This window comes from Trematomus bernacchii, unplaced genomic scaffold (assembly GCF_902827165.1).
Source record: "Trematomus bernacchii unplaced genomic scaffold, fTreBer1.1, whole genome shotgun sequence".
NCBI classification, from domain to species: Eukaryota; Metazoa; Chordata; class Actinopteri; order Perciformes; family Nototheniidae; genus Trematomus; species Trematomus bernacchii.
This window is the reverse complement of record NW_022987609.1, coordinates 1,377,850-1,400,753: the sequence shown is the minus strand read 5'-3', so window position 1 is coordinate 1,400,753 and position 22,904 is coordinate 1,377,850. Positions and strand designations below refer to the sequence as shown.

At 42.1% G+C, this 22,904-nt stretch overlaps 1 protein-coding gene across 3 annotated transcripts; it reads right to left on the bottom strand.

Moving 5' to 3' along the window:
- Positions 1–367: 367 nt before the first annotated feature.
- nfatc2a (nuclear factor of activated T cells 2a) lies at positions 368–22,618 on the bottom strand. 3 transcript variants are annotated; one of them, XM_034131823.1, is made up of 10 exons: positions 22,171–22,618; positions 19,416–20,343; positions 19,140–19,308; positions 16,263–16,465; positions 15,998–16,170; positions 13,971–14,111; positions 11,309–11,364; positions 11,052–11,184; positions 10,015–10,677; positions 368–2,385 (listed from the first exon to the last, which is right to left on the bottom strand). In XM_034131823.1, exons 1-10 carry the CDS (start codon positions 22,226–22,228, stop codon positions 2,330–2,332), a joined length of 2,580 nt encoding a protein of 859 aa, XP_033987714.1. In that variant the 5' UTR covers positions 22,229–22,618; the 3' UTR covers positions 368–2,329. The 3 variants fall into 3 exon arrangements, with proteins under 3 accessions (XP_033987714.1, XP_033987712.1, XP_033987713.1); XM_034131821.1 differs by lacking the exon at positions 22,171–22,618 and adding an exon at positions 20,729–21,157; XM_034131822.1 differs by lacking the exon at positions 22,171–22,618 and adding an exon at positions 20,729–21,156 and having other exon boundaries at positions 10,021–10,677.
- Between the last annotated feature and the right edge of the window lie 286 nt (positions 22,619–22,904).

Below are 22,904 nucleotides of genomic sequence, written 5' to 3'. Positions count from 1 at the left end.
AGTCTGTCTGCTCAGAAGCTTGTGATGAGTCAGTGTCTACTGTGGGTCTGCTATATTTCAATGTTCCTCTCATGAGCATAGAGAGTGAAGAGACACCTCTGAGCTGCACACACACTCTCTATTATCTGAAATCGTCTAATGTTCTGGGCTCAGGACCTGAATGCATGTTAAATATTCATGCATTCATGAGAGTCAATGCTGGGGAAAGATAAATAAAAAAAGGGGACCTATTATGCTTTTTGGGGTTTTCCCTTTCCTGTAGTGTGTTATAATGGTTTCTGTGCATGTAAATGGTCTGCAAAGGCTAAAAGAGGGAGTTTTCTCTCCCACACATTTCTTCCTTGGGGCCCCATTGAAACAAGGACAATCGTGATGTATATGGTTATTATTTATTGCTACTTTTTACGGATACAAAAATAGCATAAAACAGAGATTTTTTAAGAAGGCACGAAGTCCAGTAGACTCAAAATGAAACCAATACATGACAACTATGAACACATCAAATAAAACGGTATTAAAAAAAGTTATCATTAACAATGATTTCTCTAAAGACTATACAATTATAATAACAAATGACTAAAGAAAAATAAAAACTATTAAAGTGAAAGTTTTAGGGAAAACCTTTTACATTGTAATAGAACAGACAAACCATATGATGATAACGACAACATTGTGTATGTTATTAACAGAAAAACATGGAAAATACTTGAAAGACAACAATTTACTTCTATTTGCGTCTACTGAAACTTTAAGGCAACACAATTTGTATGTCATATTTACAGAAAAGGGGATTTAATATAGATTACATTCAAGAAATGTCAAATGCACTGGCTCAATAAGAAATATCATGAATAGATCAATATAAGCTTTAATAATATTACAAAATAAATTCTCATTTTATTTTTCTATCGAATAGGTCCATATCAAATATTTAAAAAAATTAGATTCAGTCCTACAATTTAACTTCTTTTTAAAATTACATTTGTATATGCTTTACTTCATTTTCAACATTTTTTTACAATAAAAAAAAATTGCACTTGGCACTTTCAATGTACTCCAATTCACTCAGTGAAATCTTAGAAAAATATTCTATTAAAATACACTTTTATTTTAAATCAAACCAAGCTGTATTAGCCCATGATTTATACACACCGCTTCCCTCCTGTGAGTACAGTGTGTATAAAGTATAATGACGATTACAGAAAATATGAAAGCTCTTTACATTGGCAAGATTAAAGCTTCTGAATACAGCAACTGTCATTATGGGTAGACTCAAATTTCAACTATACACAAAACAATACACTCAGTATAAGCTTTGGGATATCTTGCTTTCAACTGATGAGCAATACAAATAGACACAATAAAGTTGCTCACTTTAGCTTGCATTAGCCAGCTTTTAAAATCAATGTCTATGCAAGACTGAAAACTAATGAACTAAAGCATATAAACCATTACAAAAAGTTATGCTACAAGCTATTGCTGTAGCATGACAGGCCCCTGTGAAGCCACTTTGGCATTATAACCTGAATATAATGCAATATATATTTTACGCATATAAATTGGCACATTATTCACAAATATTATATAAAAAAGTTATAACATTGACCCCCTGTTTTTAAAAACAGTGCATACTAGGAGGTGTCACAATATTTCATTTGTTTATGGTTAAGGCAGTGTGCGCTTCACTTCCATTAGAAAACTGCACTTAAAATGAGATGATCAGCATGTAAGCTTTGGACAATGTTTCCATGTAAAACTGCATATTGAGTTACACACAGATTAAATACACACTTTGTGCAAGAAGAATGAAAAGGTTTTTTTAGCAAAAGTGATTTGTTATATCGTTTTTGGTATGAATTGAAGCTGTTTACCAACTAGTTTACTACAAATGTATAACAGCTGCTACATGAGAGTCATTCACTAGTATCAGGCCAACATGTAGGAGGCAATCAGGTGTTTATTGCCTGGACAGAATGGCTAAGGCAATTAAGGGGAGACATTTAATTCCCCACATGTTGTCTCTTTATTTCTCTGTAAAATTAAATAAAATATGAAGTAGTTCGCCTGTTGTTTTTCATCGGTTTGCTGGAAACCTGCTGGGTGGCAGACGTTGTGAGTCAAAATAAATTCTTGCCAAATGAAACTGTTTATTGCAGGAAAATAAAAAAATCCAAAGCAAACACAGCAGCTGATATTTGTATCTCTATGGGTACAGAAAAGGAGGAAGAGAAGGTCTGATTGTTTGTGGATGTGCGTCACCTCACTGGAAGGTTGAAGACCGTGTGTGTGTGTGTCGAGGAGGGGGGGGGAGTGTTGTCACTTCCTGCCTCTATGTCTGCCCTCTCGCCTGAACGCCCGTCAGATCCTTTCTTATGATCTCATTCACTGTAAAGCAAACAAAAAGAGACATGTTAGACAATGACAGGATCAATACAATTGATTCACAATAACATTTCAAATTATTGTTAATAAAAACACAAAGTTAAATTGATCCTGAAATTCGATTGACAGAGAAGCATTTTGGTTCCATTGACATCTTTCTGCAAGGCATTGATGGAAGGCAGATAAATGCTGCAATAATGTTGAGTAACCACTAGAGGTGGAACTACTGTATGTAAGGGCCGTTCCTCCCTGTTGCTGGGATGATTAAAGTGTGTGTGTATACACCAATAGAAGAGGAAGGGGGTTGAAATGGAAACTTTCGCTGTCATGGTTCTAAAAATAGATTCACTATGTGCAAAGGGGGGCGTGAAGCCTGTCGAATGCAATTCAATAAAAGATCAAATATTACATTACAGTATTGACATTCTCAATCTTTGCCACCATGTTACTATTTAAAGCTTTGCTGTGTATGTGCGGAAATGACCCCTGATATCTAAGCGGTAACATGAAGAGGAAGTGTTACTACCTGTGTTTGCTCACCTCTGTTTTTTAAAAAGTCCCACGAGTAGTTCTGCATTAGGTTAAAAAATAATGGCAGGTATGTGTGACATGTCACCTCTGCAGATATTCAGTGTGTGTGTAGCTGCTGGGTTCATCTGAGCCTGGGAGCCTGCTGTGTGTACACTGGCGCTCTCAGACATTATAGTGTGTGTCCACTCTGCCTCGGGGAACTCATTAGGGTCGATGAGTAATATAGGTATTTCAAAGTGGGCCAAAATAACTTTTTGACTGTAACCAAGAAATTACGGAGCATTTTTGTCTGTGATATTATAACCATGGTTACAACAAGCTAAAAAACAACTTTGGTTGAATAGGGTTATTCAACTTAAAATAGTATTGTAAAAACATGTTAATATGTGAAAATCAGCATTGGTCATTCAGCTAGTACTTGAGCTATTTGTAAAAAAAGTTATTAGTCTAAACATTTTGCCATGATTTTGTTGTGTCATTCTTTATAAAATCATGTTGTTCCTGTTACACTTATTTGCCAGGATCAAATGAGAAGATTACAACTCTCAGTAAGCTTAATATGAAGCTAAAGCTAGCAGCCAGTTAGCTCAGTGTCGCATTAAAGGGCCCATGTCATGGCCATTTCCACTGATCATAATTCCATTGTTGAGGTCTACTAGAATATACTTATATTGTGCAATTTTCCAAACTCACATTGGTTTCTCATACAGCATCTCTGTAAACTACGTGTATTCACTGAATTTCACTCTCTGCCTTTAACGGCTCGTTGTAGCTCCAATAGCTCCAGCCCCCACCCTCCCTGTGAGCACAGTGTGCTCTGATTGGTCGGGACGTTGTGAATCGCGCTGAGCTCCGTTTGTTTAGGATACATAGCGAAACACAGCCAAACTCATCCTGAGCACACACAAAGTCACAGCCGAAGTAAAAACAATAAGTGTGGCTTGATATTGAGTAAGAAAAAGGTTGATAAACGCTGTGAGAATGGGTCTGCAGAGAGAATTTCGCCGCGATCCCAACTGTCTGTTATCAGCCTGCAGCCAGGGAGGAGAAATCAGCTGAGCTGCCTGCTCCCTGCACACAGATGTGTGTGTGAGGAAGTCCGTGGATTGGTCAATTTGGACCAATAAGCGGGGGCTTAACGTAACGGCTCCGCGGATGTAACGTAACGGCTCCACGGATTGGTCCATTTCGTTCCGGGTACGGCTTGACACCATGCCGTACCCGGAACGAAATGGAAGAATCAAATGGACAATGACGTATCTCCAACGAGGCGTTTTGGGGAGGTATTTTCTGTGTTAGAGTTTTACTCGCTACAGGGTGTACTTTGAGGGTTTGTGACTCTGCACACCGTTTACATGCATAAAAACCTTCATAACACACAAGGGGACGGGTAATAACCGGAAAAGCATGACATGGGCCCTTTAAGACTAGAAATTGTGGCAAACCGACTAACTCTACTCATTAAAAAAAATAAAAAGACAAATAAGAAATAATGTCTCGATAAGTTAGCTTATGAAGTGCTGGGATATACATTTGATTAGCCTTTGTATGGTCAACTATGCTCTTTTTCAGGTTCCAGTATTGCTAAGCTTAGCAAAGCTAATTGGCTGCTAATCGGTTGTAGCCTCATAATCAATTAAAAGATATTGGTATTGATATTCTCATCTGTTAGTAAGGGGGTTAATAAGTCAAACCATTCCCTACAACTCAACAGGATGAAAGATGAGAAAATACTAAGATAATAAGATGAGCCAGAGAACAGTAGTACACACAACTGAATGTTGCTAAATGCTAACTTGGAACATTTTTATTCTAGAGCTAGCATAACTTTAGACAGTAAGGGCTTGTGTTAGTTCTATTAAAAGCGTTGATTTACATAGTAGCTAAGGCAAAGGGTGCGACTATTAAAACCCATGTAAAACGATATCAGACACAATCTCCCCCACACACCATCTCTCTGAACAGATGATAGATTGGGGGGAACAGTTAGCCGCAAAAATGTTTTAAAGACTAGCAGCTTGGATGTGTAAATAAAAGCAAAGAAATCAATGGATGGAACATATTATTTATGACTGAAGAGATGAAGTAGCAGCCGCAACTGCAGTGAAGTGTTGTGAAATCTAACTAAGCGATGAAACAGATATCCTTTTCGAGCCAACAAACCAATTTTTTTTTTCCTATCTGATTATTTGCAGATGTGAAAGAGAAACAACCCGTTACAGCAGCTCAACACACTGAGCACAGTTTATAGCCGGAGCAGCATCTGAGGGTTTGCAAAACTGCGGGAGCAGCCAAACTGGGTGCTATGCTGTCGTCACAACATCAGCGTCCGTGTTTATTTTAGTCTGTAGTGGAATTCCCTCTGACACCTAATGCCTTAAAGAAACGTTCATATCCCCAACGGTGCCACAGAATTTTTCCTGAGCATAAAACAAGCTTAGAGAAGCAGCATGAGCGCCGCACTGGGGCAACATACACTGGGGCTTTACTGAATCTAATGAAGGGTTGGCACGGAGCGGCTATTTGAGGCCGGGGAACACTCGGTCTGTTCAATAGGTGAGTGTCTGGCTCCTGAGTTCTGCACCAATGAGCTGCACTGTTTACCGACTGTGAGAGGAGAGACACCCTGTACAGTAGCTGACTCTCTGCACACTGCCTGCCGCGACCTTCAATGTGTGTGTTTGTCTGTCTGCAAGCATTTGCATGTTAATACAGAGTACAAACAGCTTTTGTGTGTAGAAGGGTGTAAAGTACATTCATGTCTGATGAGGGATCGTAACGACAGCGTGAAGCTGAAAACCATAGAGAGGAAAGAGAAAGTAGAGTGAGTGGACTGAAAGCTAACCAACAACTTAACCACAAATCCGGTGTGTCAGCGCTCACATCTTTCATTGTCTGCCTTCGAACAATGCTTACACACACTCCTTTGTACAGTGCAAAAGTTATTGGTTGCCATTGTTGTTCCTATTTTTCACCAATCCTTTCTTATATGATTTCAATGAACATTTCAGCCTCTATGTGTATACACTTATTCTCACATTCAAATCAGTCTCAGTAAACTAGGTATTTATAATTTGACCATGTTTTCTAACAAAATGAACTCACGTAGATTAGCAACACTGAGTAGGGAAACACAAAGAGATCATTTTCCACAGAGAAAATGTGCTTGAAATATTTTATTTACCTAGACTACTTCAAATGAGCTTTTGAATAAATGTTTCGCTACTCATGCTAGCATCATGGCTTTGGGGATGGCAATGTCTTGGTTGGTTGGTTACCTGGTTCATTACATAACATATCTAAATTATTATAAAAATAATTGCCATGACATTTTGTACAGATTTTCATGGTCCACAGACGATTCATTTGAATGACCTAAATAAGACTCTGAAATGTCTTCTATCTAGCCTTGAGGTTGACATTTCAGTTTTCTTTTTACTGAAGTCTTGGAAGACATTAATGTTTTTCTCAGGATGAATTCTTGTGATCAACTGGCGATTTCCTTTTAGTGCCACCATCTACAGTACAGGTCAACATTTCAATGTATCTAATACTTTGGTTTAAAACTAAGGATATTCCCATCTATCTTAACTGTATTCTCTGTTTTGTGCTAATTAACTCATGTGTGCTTGCTAACATGCTAAACAGAGAAGGTGAACAAGGTATGGTGAATATTATCAGCATGTAAGCATTAGCTCAAAGCACCGCTGTGGCTAAGTGCAACATCACAGAGCCTGTAGTGTGGCTGCAGACTGTCTGTTTAGTTGTAAATGAAGAATGGACTTTGACCTCCTTGTCCTATAGTGAAATTGCATTTGAAAGAAGATCACTTCACAGTATGGAGTGAGGGAACAATCACAGATACTGATGAATCCTACACTTGGACAGGCTTTAGAAAAATGCTTTAGAATATTTTTAAGAGGCTGATCAATACAAAACTTGAATTACTCGTACACTGTAAATGAAACGACAACAAAGCAGTCGTCGTGCGCTCATCACTCGGTTGTAGCACCGTCTGGATACGGCAAAGAGTATTTGATCAAGCCTTTCAAATGGGTTGTAAGTGAGCTGAGACTAATGCGTGGCCAGCAGGCTGTTGCTGTGTGCTTTATCTCTCCTGCACTGATCTCTACCTGCTGGAACAATTTCACCTGCTCCACTGCCTCCGGGCTTTATTCCAGACCCACTAAATATGTCACTCTCTGCCTTTGTAGACTAGTCCAGTGGCTCTTTTACTGTTTTCACAAACGATGTGGCATGCAGTGAAATCTGTGAGACATTCTAGACCGTTGTAGTCTAACGGTAAGGCAGGCTCATACAGGTATCTTTTTTTAAGTTTGATATATAGATAGTTGAATTTATTTCTCACCAACATGAGGCATGGGAATTTGTGTGAGGCATGATGATATACACTGTTTGTGTGGGAGTCTTGGCACCAAAATGAAAATACCTGACTTTCATTTAACACTCTTCACTCAAGTTGACACACTTAAGGCATGTTCAGATGTGACAGTTATCGACCACAACACTGTGACGATACCAGGATGTGGCATCCCCCTTCTGTCTAAAATGACTACACACTGAAACACATGTCTCGATGAGTAATGTTGACATCTCACTTTGGTGAAAAACTGTTTGATGCTCCCAACTTGAATGATTATTTTGTGGTCAGGATCATATTTCGACACCTTTGCAGGCAAACACGGAGGGGATTTTTTTGACACCTCTTATCTTCTCACCATTTGTTTTATAAAATGTTTTGAATATCGGGAAGTCCCGACTTTTTCCTCGTTAATGACATGCTACCATGATGTGGGTGGGCGGATTATCACCTTTAAGAGAATAAACAGGGGCTGGAACCAATTGTATGTGATTTGCTAAGGGGCGGGACATCTCTAAGCGGTTGACCAATCACAACAGAGCCGGCCATTTAACCAATCAGAGCAGACTGGGCTCTGGTTTCAGACAGAGGGCGAAAAGAGGTGAAATAAAGAGCTTTTTGAACATCAAAGCATGGAAAATGTCAAAGAAGTGGCACAAAGTACAACTATGAACCTGAAAATATGTATAATAGGGCCCCTTTCATGCATTAGAAATTACAAATATGGAATTATAGATGTGGCAATCATCATATTGTAGCTTAAGATAATAAAATCGCCTGCAGTTCTTGGATAAAAAAGGCAATTAATGCGAAGTAACTGCTAATTCTGCAATATGATTTTTATGAGATTTCCAGAGAGAGGGTAATGTGCTATTTAAAATAAAATCTGAAATTGAAAAAAGATGCAGAGGCACTCTGGGAAGCAGACTGGCCGTCATCAACTTTTGATGGTGGGAGGATCAAACAGGAGGCCCAGTTTGCCTGTTCCTCTGACTGGTGGGGACACACACACACACACACACACACACACACACACACACACAACACACACACACAATACACACACACACACACACACACACACACACTACACACACACACACACACACACACTACACACAAACACAATACACACTACACAACACACACACACACACAACACACACAACACACACACACACACACACACACACACCACACACACACACACACACACACACACACACACACACACACACACACACACACACACACACACACACACACACACACACACACACACACACACACACACACACACACACACACACACACACACCACACACACACACACACACACACACACACACACACACACACACACACACACACACACACACACACACACACACACAATCTTACAGGGATCAGATCTGATTTCTGAAGGGGAGCAGCTGCAAATAGGAATTTCTAGTGCCAGATTGGCAGAATCCAGTGGTCGGAAAAAAATCTAATCCTCTGGTGGGTTCCCCTCACTAAATCGAGGGGCGTAAGGCCAAGGAGAAGCCCCGGGCCAACTATAACAAACAAAGAGGCTTTCCCCAGCTCTCCCAGGCAGCCCGTTCCACTGTTTGACAATGGTTGCCATGGAGGTTGTTTTTTAACTTCATAACAGTGTCAACATGTCCAGGCGGTCAGGAGAGCGACATTTTTCTTCTCCCCTTGCTCTGTCTTTAATGCGAGAAAGAAAAAAGCTAATTTCCTGATGTGTGGAGCTGCCAGACGAACCCCTGCGACCGACAGAGTGAACGCTGCTGAACGGAGCAACGCGATGACAACCTCAACCTGCATTTACCTCACCTGACCACACACAGTGATTTTACTGTAAAACAATACAGTTTGGAGAACCTTTAACTCCAAAGTGAGGAAGACGTCCAACCTCCTGCTGGATGTGGCCTGACATTAATTCTGTCAGAGGGTAATGGGGTTGACAAGAGTAAGTATAAACACATGACTCATAATCCCTGTTATTTCCACCTTGAGTGGAACATAATTACACCTCCTAGGGAGGATTGTTTTAACAGTACGGGGCCTTTTTCTTTTTGCTTTGTTCAGAGGGATACTATAGCACGCAGATCTTATTGTAAATATCCTTGAATTGTTCTTAGGAATCGTCAAATCTCTGATGGCGCGTCAAAAAAGGAACTGAGCAGATCCATCACTTGTCTGCCTTCACTGATAAAGACCAGAGGTGTAAAGTAATCACACTTCTTAAGTAAAATGTTGAGGTACTTGTACTTTACTTCAATTGCTACTTTGTACTTCTACCCCACTGCATTCAGAGGTACATTATGTATATTTACTCCACTAACTTTATTGAATACCTTTATTTACTTTGCAGATTTAGTTGAATGATGCTTAAGCTGCACCTTTCCCAGCTTTAATAACACTCTAATGCATCAATAATTACAACCAAAACATATCATTTACATTATTCTGTAATTGGCCAATCTGCATAATAAGTACTTCTACTTTTGGTACTTTAAGTGTCTTTTGATGCTTATACTTTTGTACTTTCACAGTAACATTTTGAATGCAGGACTTTTACTTGTAACAGAGTATTCTTACACTCTGGTACTTCTACTTTTACTCAAGTACTTCTTCCACCTCTCATAAACACACACACACACACACACACACACACCACACCACTCGCACAGAGTATAAAAGCATGAACTTACACTCACCATCATCTAGGTAGGCCTGGTCCAGGTTCTCCTCTTTCACCGTCACCCTCCGCTGCCCGTCAGCGTCCATCTGCCCCGTGCCGGGTGGATCTCTTCCTTTCTGCTGCCCTTTCTGCACCAATGGCTGCTGCTGGATCACGGTGGAGTAATGCTGAGGCTGGGGCACCTGGGGGGGAGTGGGGGAGTGTGCGGTTGCTGCTGCTTGTGGGGAGTAGCCGTCGCAGTAGATGATCTCCTGTGGATCAGGGTCTCCTCCCCGAAGCACCTGGTGGTTGGTGGGGGAGAACTGGATGATGGAGGGCTGGCCAACACTGATGGGCCCCACAGAGGAGCCCGTGTGGACCAGCACCGAGCGGTGGGGGTCCGGCAGCATCCCCCCGCTCTGCTGGTAGAGGCTGGGGCTGCCACTCACACTCTTCCCCCCGCGGGAGAACACGATGGCCGGGCTCTGCTGCTGGAAGCGAGCGTCCTGGGTGGGGAGGCTGGAGCTGAGGCGCTGGCAGGAGGCCAGGCTGGAGACCAGGCCGCTGTCCGGGTGGAGCGCGCTGCGGGGGGTGTGGTAGTAGGAATGAGGGGATAGACCCAGGATCTGAGGCATGGCAAAACCCATGTGGTCCGCTTCATACTCATCCAGGGGCTCCGTCTTGATGGAAGGAGCTGTGAGGAAGTAGAAAGCATTGTATTTGATATTCAAGATTCAAGGCTTTCATTGTCATTTGTACATAGCTACAGTGTAGATATGTCAATGAAGATCTTAGGTCACAGGCTCCTCCAACGGTGCAACATAATAAAACAGACAAAATAGTTAAAATAGTGCAAGTAATACAAATAATATAGAATAGAAATAGAAATTATATATTGATATTTGGGTTATTGGAAAAAGCAACAGAGGGAATGTGGTTACTTTTATATGGTGATACTTAGATTAGGTTACATTTTCATAGAAAGCTAGTAATTGTAACAGGATACATTTTTTAATTAACCCTCCCAACCCTGGTATACGCCACAAAGAGGCTGAGCAGCATTCTTACATGCCAGTGGTGTGTAAGCGAAGTGCTGAGGCTGACTGCGCTTCCTCTTGCCATTGATGACGTAAAAGTTGACTTTGACAGGATGGCAGACAGAGGAGTCCTGGTAGGACGGCACCTCCACAAACAGCATACTCTGCAAGACAAGACAATGCTCTGTTATAGCCTGAAACTGACCTATAATTTGAATCAAGCATGACAACTGGTCTGTTTTACAGGTATTATGCAATTATTCAACATATCACGTTTCTAATACATACGGGCTGGCTCTTGTCTTTGTCTACTGTTGCTTCCATTTCCCAGATTTGCTGTCCGTCTAGAAAGAAGAGAAGAGAGAAAAGAGTATATGTAAGGTTGAATGTTTCAAGATGTACCAGATGGTCATATGTGTCACTTAAGCATCCATGTACCCATCCGTTTTCAAAGGTATAAATTGTTAAAATTGTTCTTTCGAATAGCATGCACAAGGAGATGTTATTAATGAGAACACTTTGGTTTTTTGAAAACATGTACAATCTTGAGAACAGTTTGTTCATTCACAGCGATAAGGTGTAATATGTTTTCATCACCTATGGTAGGCTCACGTAAGTAGATACGCAAGTATACAGCGATATGATGTAATATATTGTTTCGCAGGCGGTAGGCTTATGTAATTTTCTTGTCATCAAGTGGTTGTTTTTTTTAAAACATTAAGCCATTCTCTATCATCTGTGCCAGGATGTGTGATATGGTGGAAGTCCTGTTTGATAAGGAATACAGGTTGATATGCTACTATTTGATATAGGTCTGCACGCAGAATGAGTGTGTGTGAGTGTGAGTGTCAGTGTCAGTGTGAGTGTGAGTGTGAGTGTGTGTGTGTGCGTGTGTGTGTGTGTGTGTGTGTGTGTGTGTGTGTGTGTGTGTGTGAGAGAGAGACTGGGCTCTGGTTTCAGACAGAGGGTGAAGAGAGGTGCTGCAGCACAGGCAGTATGAGGAAAGAAAAGACCTTTTTGAACATTAAAGCATGGAGACATGTCACAGTAGAGACACTACATACAAAAATGAACCTGAAAGTGAGCACAATAGGGCCCCTTTAATTTTTCTGACACCATTAAGTACACGAAAAGGTGGAGATGCTCTGCAGGTGTAGCCAAAACACAACTTTATTCACACCCGTGTGCTCTCCACTGCAGCGCTGACAGGAACGTAACACTAGCAGGGACGTGATGAGAAGTGCAGGCTTTGCTCTGCTTCTGCTCTTTAACGATTATAGTTAATGTATTGTTACAGTAAACCTCTTCAGATGACATTAGAGCTGCCATTTAGGTAGAAAAGTAGAAAGGCTAATGTCCCGTTAAATATAAACTCCATATGCCCTGACACATGACACGACATGTGCTGCAGGGAGTTCTGTCTGAATGTTAGCGTAGGTGGGAAGCCCTGTGTCAAATTAAAAACACATGGCGTATGTGAGTCAGCAGGAGAAAGGGGGGATTCCAAACATCTTGCCAACGTTTTTTCCTAAACTTTATTTTTTATGATCAACTCTCTCCACGTCTTACAAAGTGTGATGACTCTTGCTTTCTTGGCGTTTGTGTTTGTTTTGTTGAAAGTCTACTCTCAGGGATACCCCGATTCTGGTTTTCCCTGGAGGTGGAAAGGAGAGAAAGCCCGAGCAGTCTCGATTTGGCGGAAGAAGGTTTCCTTCTCTCCGTAAAAAAACCCTCCCTGTCGGAGCACATCAGCCAGAGGAGCTCCGGCCAGAGGCAGCTGTCTCTCATCCAGAGGGATTTCACAGCTGCACTGCTCCAGAGCTTTGTGTCATACAGAAACCCTCCAAAACAATGGCAATCCCTGCTCGTAAGATCTATTTTTCCGTCTCTGTCGTACTATCCATTACTGTGGAGTGTCGTAACGCAGGGCCAGGGAACCCTCGGAGAAAAGAGGCTGGGGTAGCCTGTGGAGCGCCTGCTTTAACCCCTGTGTTTCCTCCCTTTTTACAAAGCATAAAATGTATAAATTATCCCCCAAATCTATGTTACACCTTTTAAGGCAACTTTTTTCTTACTTATAACCACAAGTTTTACTCTTCTTTTTTAAATGTATGGTCAATAGATTTCATGTATGCTAAATCTCTGAGTTAGAAAAGGAAGAAATGTTGGTTGATTTTACAAAATTGACCCCAGTAGACAACAGATGCTATACATTTGAATAAAACCCAAAACCTATTGAGAATGATCATATTTCTTTTCTCATGGAAAAATGTAGTATAAAAGTATATTGGCACTAACATAAAATAAAACTTTATACCGATATAAAAACATTTGGGAACGTGTCATTTTAACCAAGGACAACAGGAGAAAACTAAGCTCTCAGACAGCAGTGGAGTCAGTGAGTCATTTAAGTATGTTAACACAACTGTCCTTCCACAGAACCAAATATTAGTTCAAAGGAAATGGATTTCAATGCCATTTATAAAAATGAATCATTTCAGTGTCAACCAGGATTGTCATACGATACGTCATGTGACACATAACTATTAATCACATGACAAAAGGCCCCATCTGCGCAGAGATAAGACATCACGGCACTCAGGGAGGAAGAAGAATTGCGAAAGGAAGCGAGGCAGCCGTGTTATCATTTCAATCATGCAAAAAGCTCATATGTCTCCATTCTATACAATGATACTGGTTAAAAGGTGAACGCAGAGTGACAATGAGTCATTGTTATCACTTACTGTTGTGGTGTTACTGTGACAATGCGTTGTGTAATAGCAGAACTAACAGATGCATAGACCGTAAAGGTTTTATAGACTCAGTCATAGATTTCCCGGCAACGTATGTCTTTATTGTTACCAAAAGAACAATTAAAATCCGTTATTTGAGAATGGGAAATGACTATCTCCCGTGGGAAAATGCGATGATGGGATTTGATGGCACTCACCCTGGGTTTTCTCCAAGAAGATGACCTTGGAATCGGAGCTGAAGTTCTGCCCGGTCAGGATCATCTGCTGGCCTCCGAGCACGGAGCAGCTGTCCAGGTCCTGCTTCTCCACCATGGGAAGCTCATGAGCCGAGCGCTGGGCTACAGGGACACAGAGGGGGAGGGGTGGGGGTTACATTTACTGACTATCTGCTGTCACACACACTCGCATAAAGAGACCATTAAGCACCTTAACTAGCATTAAACTGCATACAGAAATGAATTAATTTCATATTCTGTTCTTGTATATATCCCATATTCTATTGACATGTATATAGACTTTTTGCACTACTTTTTATTTTGTATTTTTGTATTTTATTATATATGTTGCATTGTTGGAGGAGCTCAGGTCAGAATAATTTCATTGCTACACTGTAGCTTTGTGAATATGACAATAAAACCTTTGAATCTTGCATCTTGAATTAGACAATTGGCAACAATTTGATTTCATTTATTGTTTCAGACACGTTTTTAAAGCAAAAATAGTGAAAAGGATGCAGAAAATCATCAGTTTAATTCATCAAATGGGAGAATTGCTGCTATTCTCTACTCAACCACAGTAAAGTAATGAATTGACAGAAGAATAATTGGAAACTATTTGATTTCATTCATTGTTTCAGCAATTCTTTATATAAAAATAGTGAAAAACCCTCAGAAAAACCAATCCAATGTGAGTATATCCCTTACTTTTAATCATTAAAAACAGAATATCTTTGACTTTTCTGAGACAGAACTATCAATCGATGACTGTAAATCTTTAAAAGCAGTCTAAAGATGACTCGCCCTAAACTACCGTGAAAAAAAACATGCAACATCTCTTTTGAAAGCTCTGTATTTGATGTAACAGGAGAAAAATAAAGGTTTTAACAAGAAGTGTCATTTAGTTTTACAATAAAAAGCTGCTGCTCAGTCATTCAAAGATCACAGCAATCACTTTCTATCCAATCACAATTTAGGAGAGGTTACACTGGAGGCCGCTTTGGTTTACAGTGAAGTGCTGCACAGCTAAATAACAGGAACAACTAACAGTCTGATGCAATCTGATAACCCAATTCGGCAACAAATACTTCCTACTGTAGTGAAGATTAAAATGCTGAAAGATATTAAGTAAAGTCGTGCTATGCAGTTACATTTTGTACATTCTCAAGGGAAGTGTCTGAAGATGCCAAATATGTATGATTTTTTGTGAAATGTGCATAAAACGATGCACACAACTATTTATTTTCTATTTCAAGGAACGGGTATGTTGAGGGGTTAATGTCAGTGTTACTCTCTCATGTTATTATCACCCATTAGTTCAGCTGAAACTCCACACTCACTGAGGCGAGCTGAGGTGTCGACAAACAACCCTGTGACCTTTGAACGGGATTTTCTGGCCTTACTGCACCACGAGCGGAGACAACACAGACACCCTCATCAGGCCTGACAGATGTGTCACTGTATAAACTCTACACGTGACAGTGTTCATCTCAACAGGTTATTACCATTGTTCTGTCCTTTTTCTGTGATCGGGAAACAGATGGGAAACGCCAATTCTAAAATGATATCATATGCGTCATGATTTTTTACAATGACACGAGCATATTGCACCCAAGCTATCTCGCCTTGACTAGGGTGTTAGTCAAGGCGAGATAAAAGGACCTTCTTGTTTGAGATTTGATTACACCAGGTGCTTTAATAACACTGTGTACACACGCACTGATGTACCCAAACACACACTTTACTACAGCGCACACACAGAAACATGCAGCGCCCACCAATTGGATAGAAGCCATGATTTCATAAAGACATCTCTGTGTGCAGGACTCCGGACTCATTTGAGTTCAGGTTCCTTTTTTTATGATGTTTATAAAGTTTTGTTAACTGATAAAAACATCAGCAGGAAGCATACATAGGGAATCCATAAAGCCTTCACTGTATTCAACTATTTTATTAAAGATCAGGTTAAAAAAGCATATATTTAAAGTGTTTAATGTGACGCTGCTTACAGCACTCGATGGGATGCGAGGCCACTTGGAGAGAGACGTGCTGTCCTCCGGGTTGAGGTATGTGCACACGAAACACAAGACGAACACGCGTGTTTTTCCGACCGACGTCCGTCTCGCCCTTCCTCAGCTCGATGTCGGCGTTCCTGAGCTTCAGGATCCCTGCACAGTCGATTCTGCAAGAAAGGCATATATTTGTAAGAAAAACAGACAAAGAAAAAGGAGTTTGAGTGGAAAATATTCAGAAATCAAATGATTGTATTCTCACATTGCTTTCATGTTGTTCTTTGGCTCCAGTGGGATCTCAAGGACTTTGGTGCCGTGGATAACCTTCTCATAACTGGTGGTGGTAACCGTCTTCCCAGTGATGCGGTGCACTTGATAAAAGGCGTGCGGCTTGAGGATGCGCTCATCTGCTGTACCAATGAAGATCTGCAGGCCAAGTGGCTCCTTGCCTCTGTAGCCATGTAACTGCAGACATTAAAAACAATCATAAATCACTAAAAAGCGTCCGCTACAAGGCGATGAAACAGAGATACAGTACGAAGGAAATGTTCAAGTTGCTTTAAACTGGCTGTGTTCCAACTCTTGCTTTCCACATGTTGTTTCCCCAGAGGTGGCTAATCAGTGTCAGACCCACGTGGAAAAGCACGAGTCTCCTTTCTGCAGCCTTGAAGAGGAACCAGCAGAGAGCCACTTCATATATCCTTGTGATCTAGTACTTTCCTAACTGAGTAAAGTATTTAGCAGGGGTCCTGATCATTCAACCTGAAAAACACATTTAGTATTAAAATAATCAGATAGGTGAAGCTGTGAGCTGGTGATAGATATAGAGCCAGATAGGAGGTGAGAGAGATGTTACTTTTAACCTGAAAGTGCCACCTGAGGAAACCTGCAAAAACCACAAAGCATCAGCTTGCATCTAAATGCTGGTTTTTGTGCAAACAGTGTAGCGCATAACCTTTATCACTGAATATAACCCTCAACTGGTTGCAGAAGTGTGGCACAAACACAACAGGGAACTATTTTTTTTAAGAGGTGTATTCTAAATATAGAAAAGGTTGCTGCAGTAAGCACAGGTTATTTAAATGTAAGTCTACTTCATTTGCCATTTTATTCTATTAATCCCATTAAGACTGCTTGTTTTAAAAGCAGCACAATTTTACCTTAAATAACAGATTTAAAATATTCCAAACGCTTGATCTTGTGCTATGTCAAATTACGTAACACTTTATGGTACTAAGTTGATATTTGCTGTAACAAGCTCATATTTTATAGAAATAAAAGTGTCTGGTCTTCTCTCTGATGTATTTCGGCTTCTCTACCTCAAATGTCTTATTTACAGAGGTTCCTGATGGTCAGAAAGCTCTACTTGTTGCTAAAGTACAGTAACCGCAAACTGCAGCTAACAGAAGCCGCTATCGGCTAGTTAGCTCAGTTAGCCCAGTTAGCCGTTATGCTAAGACTGGAAGAGCACCAGGTGAGTGTTGGTGTTTATTAATCTTTACATCGCTAGGACAGTGGCAATAAATTGTGGGGGGGGGGGTGGTTTCAGGCCTGTATGAACCAGAGCCAGGTGGGCAAGCTTTTGAACCAGGTTAGCAATTTGAGCTAACTTGCAATGTCTTGTCTTGTTGCACATGCTAAAAATGTTGCTATTTTATCAACGTCGTTGCGGTTTTTGAAATATAAGTAATGTAATCTTAACAGATGCTTTCCATATTTACGAAAGATGTGTATAAGAGATTAGCAATCTATAACTTTGAGGGCACTAAACCACAAAAGTACTGAAATCTACATTATGTTGCTTTAATGTAGTTAGAAAAACTACAAACAGCGTGTACATCAATCACATTTCAGAAATGATTATCTGAGTGGATGTAGCTGACAGGCTTCACAGCAGCTGCTGGATGTGAGCAGGAACTATGGCAACATGAATGAGCATGTGGCTCCATATCCAGGTAGCACACACACACACACACACACACAGACACAGACACACACACACACACACACACAGAGAGAGGAAGCTGCCTGCAAACACTCAACAGGCCATGTGAGCAGTCGGCCCGTTGTCATGGCAGTGCAGGAGCAGTGAGTCATGACAGAAAGCAGCGTAGGAAAAGTAAAGTGGAGGGTACGGGGCTCAGAGCGAGAAAGAGGGATGAAGAAGGAAAAACATAAGGAGTGAAGGAGGAGAGGAGGAAGGGAAAGATGAGGTGGAGGAGGGCGGCCGTGGCTACTCAAGCCTGACCATCTGATTGGCCGGGCAAACCGGGCAGAACTGACCTCAGGGTGAGGCTTTTGGGATGGACAGAAAATGGAAAAGATGCAGGAGAAGCTTCTATTCCCCCATGTCTTAACTATATCCAACAAAACAGCCACAGTAACACAGAGAACCTATTCTTGGACCATGCAGCGTACAACATGCTGTGTTTAATTTTAAATGTTGTGACTGTGAGAGTAATATTAGCACATTTCCTGATCTACAATTATCCTAACCACAGGCACTATTCATTTGCTTTTACACGCGTCGAGAGAGTGTTTCAACACTTTGAGTCCGCTTCCTAATATGAGACCCACGCAGTCAACAAACCAGTGTGTAAGAGGAAGTCACGGACAACATGAACACAGACCTGTCTGTGTGGTTAAAATAAACACAGGGGCGGGGGCGGGGGCGGGGGCGCGGGCGCACAACAGAAAACTATTTTAAGCAGCAAAGCAGAAGAAAAAAAGCTTGTGTCGCTCACTGACCTGAGTTCAGTTGTGAGGGTTTTCACGAGGCTACTGGGTGGTTAACATTGTGTCATATGTCTGGGGTGAGAGCGTGCTGTATGATTTGTTTTAGACAGTTTTGAAATAGGAAAGGAGTTATGAGATGAGCCAGAGTAACTCACATAAAGTCATTTTCATACAGCTGGCCCTGGGCAATAGCACCACCACCACTGAGTGCATAATGAGTGGAAATACCATTACACAGCGCTGCCTGAGGCTCACACACTGGAAGGCTACTGTAATGTAATGGACAAGCCTCACAGCATCCTTTCATATGGCCATTCAACACTTTATATATATATATATATATATATATATATATAAAGGATATCAAGTACTTTTATGCATTGAATCCAGTTTTTGGTCGTACCTGCACAACAGTATGTCCTCCTGTGGGGGCTTTGACCGCCCCCCTGCTTCCCTCCGTCTCATAGTGAGCCCTGTGGTGCGGTTTGGGCTGCACCTCGATGAGGAGTTCATACTGGTCCGTGCGTCTGGGCATCGGCCATTCCAGAGGAGGGAGAGAAGCCACAGGGATGCTAAAGAATAGGGATACAAAAAAGAATATAAATCATGGAAATCAATAGTGTTATGCAGCTTGGAAGATGGGAATGTTTCTTTTGACCCGGCATTCATCCTGATTTACCTGCGGATGCTGGAAACCAGCGGCTTGGACCAGATTGGGGGGATAACAAAGAAAGGCTCTGTGGTTTTTAAGTCCTGGTCGCAGGAGACCAGGTAGTTCCCTTCTGCGTGGTTCTCTGGGTACAGAGTGTAAACCTGGTTGGACGTCTTGACTATTTTAGTGGGCATGAGGCCTTGCTGACCGGGGCCAAAACCATTCATGGCCTCGGCCAGGCTGCTGTGTGTATAGTGGGCGCTTATGTTGTGATCTTCATGGCCGCTGTGGGGAGAGGGGCTGCGGGAGCGGTGCCCCAGGACCAGGCCCGGGTTCCTGTACATGTCGTAGGTGCGTTTGCCCTGCGGGGAGGTGGAGCGGGAGCTGGGTCTGGAGGAGGGCGAGCGGGCCCCCAGGCAGCCGTCCTCCGCTAGGCTGGTGCGGGGCGAGGTTCCCGGGGAGGTACGGGGGGAGCCAGTGTGGATGTTCTGTAATCTGGGGCACAGGTCTCCGGGGTTCTGGCCGCTGCTGGGGGACACACAGGGGGACGTCCAGGGGGAGTAGCTCTCAGAGTGCCAGCTGGTGGAGGAGTTGCTGCTAGCGGGACTCAGGCACTGAGGCTCTCGGTAGGTGAGGCTGTCATGGCCCGGCACGGTGAGGGTGGGTCGGGGGCTGATGTTCAGGTTCTGGTTCTGCAGGGAATCCCGGACATAGTTGTAGTGCTCGCGGGACGGGGTGATCTCGATGCGGGGGCTCAGGGCCAGGCCTGCAGGCCGGGTGCTGTCCAGGTAGTGTCGGGCCTCCTGGTTCTCATATCCCGAGAGAACCTCTGTGATGTTGTGGTCGATGTAGGAGGGGCTGCAGGACTTGAGGCCGTACGGCGAGGCCTCCTGCAGGGGGTACACCTGCTCAGACTCAGGATTGAAGATTTTGTGAGGTGTGAGGTTGGGGTCATCTGCAGGGGAGGTAAGAGGGGAAATCGTTACAAACCACATGTTTGCAAATCGTCAGTGTTGCAGATATATTTCCCATTTTCCAATACAGCAATGTTTCTCAATCATTTCAACACAAGTGAAGCTTTTTGAACCACACAGACAACTTCACCTGTTGACAAAGATCGTGTTATTTTAACTTTTGAAAGAAAAACACACACATTCTTCAGCTGAAACAAACTCTTCATGTTGACATTTTCTGCGAACCATTACCCAGTAGACTGTCAAATGTACTTCCTGTTTTTATTTTTAGCCACATGAATAAGCCTCAGGCCACACATTCATTATGAGTCTCGAATAACCAAGACAGATTAAGGAGTGATTGTCAACAAAAAGCCCCGGACAAACCTTGATCTCCCGCAGCAAAGTCGCTGCAAGGTGGTTCATATTCAAACAAGTACTCAAACTCCAAATCCTCATCAGGACAGTTCACTCGACTGAGATCTTCCTCCAAGTCTTTCTCGTCGTAAAAAGAGGTCATCTGTCTCAGTGTTTTCCTCACGACTCCTCAGAGTTCAGGCGAAGCGACAAAGTTGGAGGTGTAGCGCTGAGGTGGGTTTGGGGAACCTGTTCAAGTGTCAAATGATGCATCGGTGAGCCTGCAGGAGGTGAGGCGTTCAGGTTTCCTGTTTCTGCCGCGTTATTTTCAGATGAAGGCGGATCTGTTTTCACACTCAGTGCAGAGTTGTCGGGTTCATCTGTGTGTCTGATCACGCCTCTGCTTTGATGCGTCGAGGAAGAGTAAACACACAGCTTGGCGGAGATGAATTGCCAGCACCGTTCAAAGTTATCCCTGTGAGGTTTGACAGGCTGTGCTGCCCCCGGGTGTCTGACACGTGATAGTGACACAGCAGGGATCACCTGACCTACAACCATCCATTCAAACTGGGTTGAGATTCAGGTGAGTTTACACGGGTACTTGGGTGGATTAACCAGGTTCCCTGACTGGATTGGATTTCATGATATTTACCGGTTAACGTGTGGATACTTTTTTTGCACTTCATAAAAAAAATGCACTCCTGAGGGAATCCCCAGTTTTACGCACGACGCAGCACACACCAGGGCGTTTCTTCCTCTTTGAGTAGCATACATGCTCAGTCAGCAAAATATACAGACGTACTAAACTCCAATAATAAATTTACATTTTGGGGATTTAATGGTGAAGTATGGAAATCGTGTGGCAAACCAGAAGAAAACATATCGGACAGGATATACATCTTAAAAATAATGAAAGCACTTTTACTCTTTTAATTTTAAGAGACAACCTGGATTTATATTTTGCACCGTTATTATTCTTATAGAGTTTTAAACCTTGGCCAATACCTTCTTAGACAGTAAAATCATAAGCGGACCGAAATGTAATGTTACATAATACTCACACCCAGGTGACTTTAAATGTGACTTTTTGTTTTCCTATTACAAACCCATGTCATCTTTTACTCTAAATGTTGACATCATGTCTATATTAAACGTCTTTTTGCATCCATATCCAAAGTGCCTTTCTCTTTTACTCTGATAAAATAAAGTTATTTCCATATTAATAACTACCATTATGCTTCTGGTATCTCCCCCCTCCAGCATCTCGGTGTTTCCCGGGGATGCCCACGCACCAACGCGCGGCAGCTTCTCTCCCCAAATATCAACATCCCATGTATCTATGAACAGTTACACAGATCCCTCACACATGACATTACAGCTCGTATCATCGCAGATAACACACTCCAGGGATACTCTATCAATTAAAAATCAAATTGTTTGATTACCAGATAATCACAACACTTCAGCAGTACCTTGATCCATCGACCTCATGGTGTGGTACTGTGCCAGCCTCCAAGTCTCTCTAAACATCTGGGAGAAAAAGCGAAAAAATAAATAAAAAGGAAAAATACTTTCCGCTGAAAGTCAAAGCAGAAGTAGCTCTCTTCAGTTTAAAAAAAGATGTTGAAAGAAGGTCGATGAAAAACCTCTGTAAGTGTTAAAAAAGTTCAAGCTGCGACACAGCAGCTGTGCGCAAATGTCCTTTTCTTTTGGAGAAACACGCAGCCCCAGCAGCCACAGCAGCGCTTCTGGTATGAAGTCCCCCTTCCTAGAGCTCTATAAGGATTACTTGTGTATCAAGAGCGGCTTCCTTCCCCGCTCTGGGTGTTTATAATGCTTCAATGCTGTAAAATAACGGGATTCCCTCAGTGTTTCCTCCTGTTTGTGCGCCTTTGCCATGGAAACCTGGAGCCGGTCCATGTCGGAGACTCAGGGCTTTCCTGCAAAGCCACACACTCAGGAATCCATGACGTCTCCAGCTCCTGCGCCAAAGCATTTCTGCGGCTTCTCTCAGACAGTAGCACACAAGAACTTCATTGTGGAGATGAAGAAATTACTGTAGGACACTGTAGGAGAGAGGGAGAAAAAAAAGAAATAGTTTCATGTTTGAGTACGGGGTACACTATGAAATGTACTTAACACGGTTTATAAGACTTTTCTGTCTAGTTCAGATTTGTAAATGACTTTAAAGCAGACAGCTTTTACA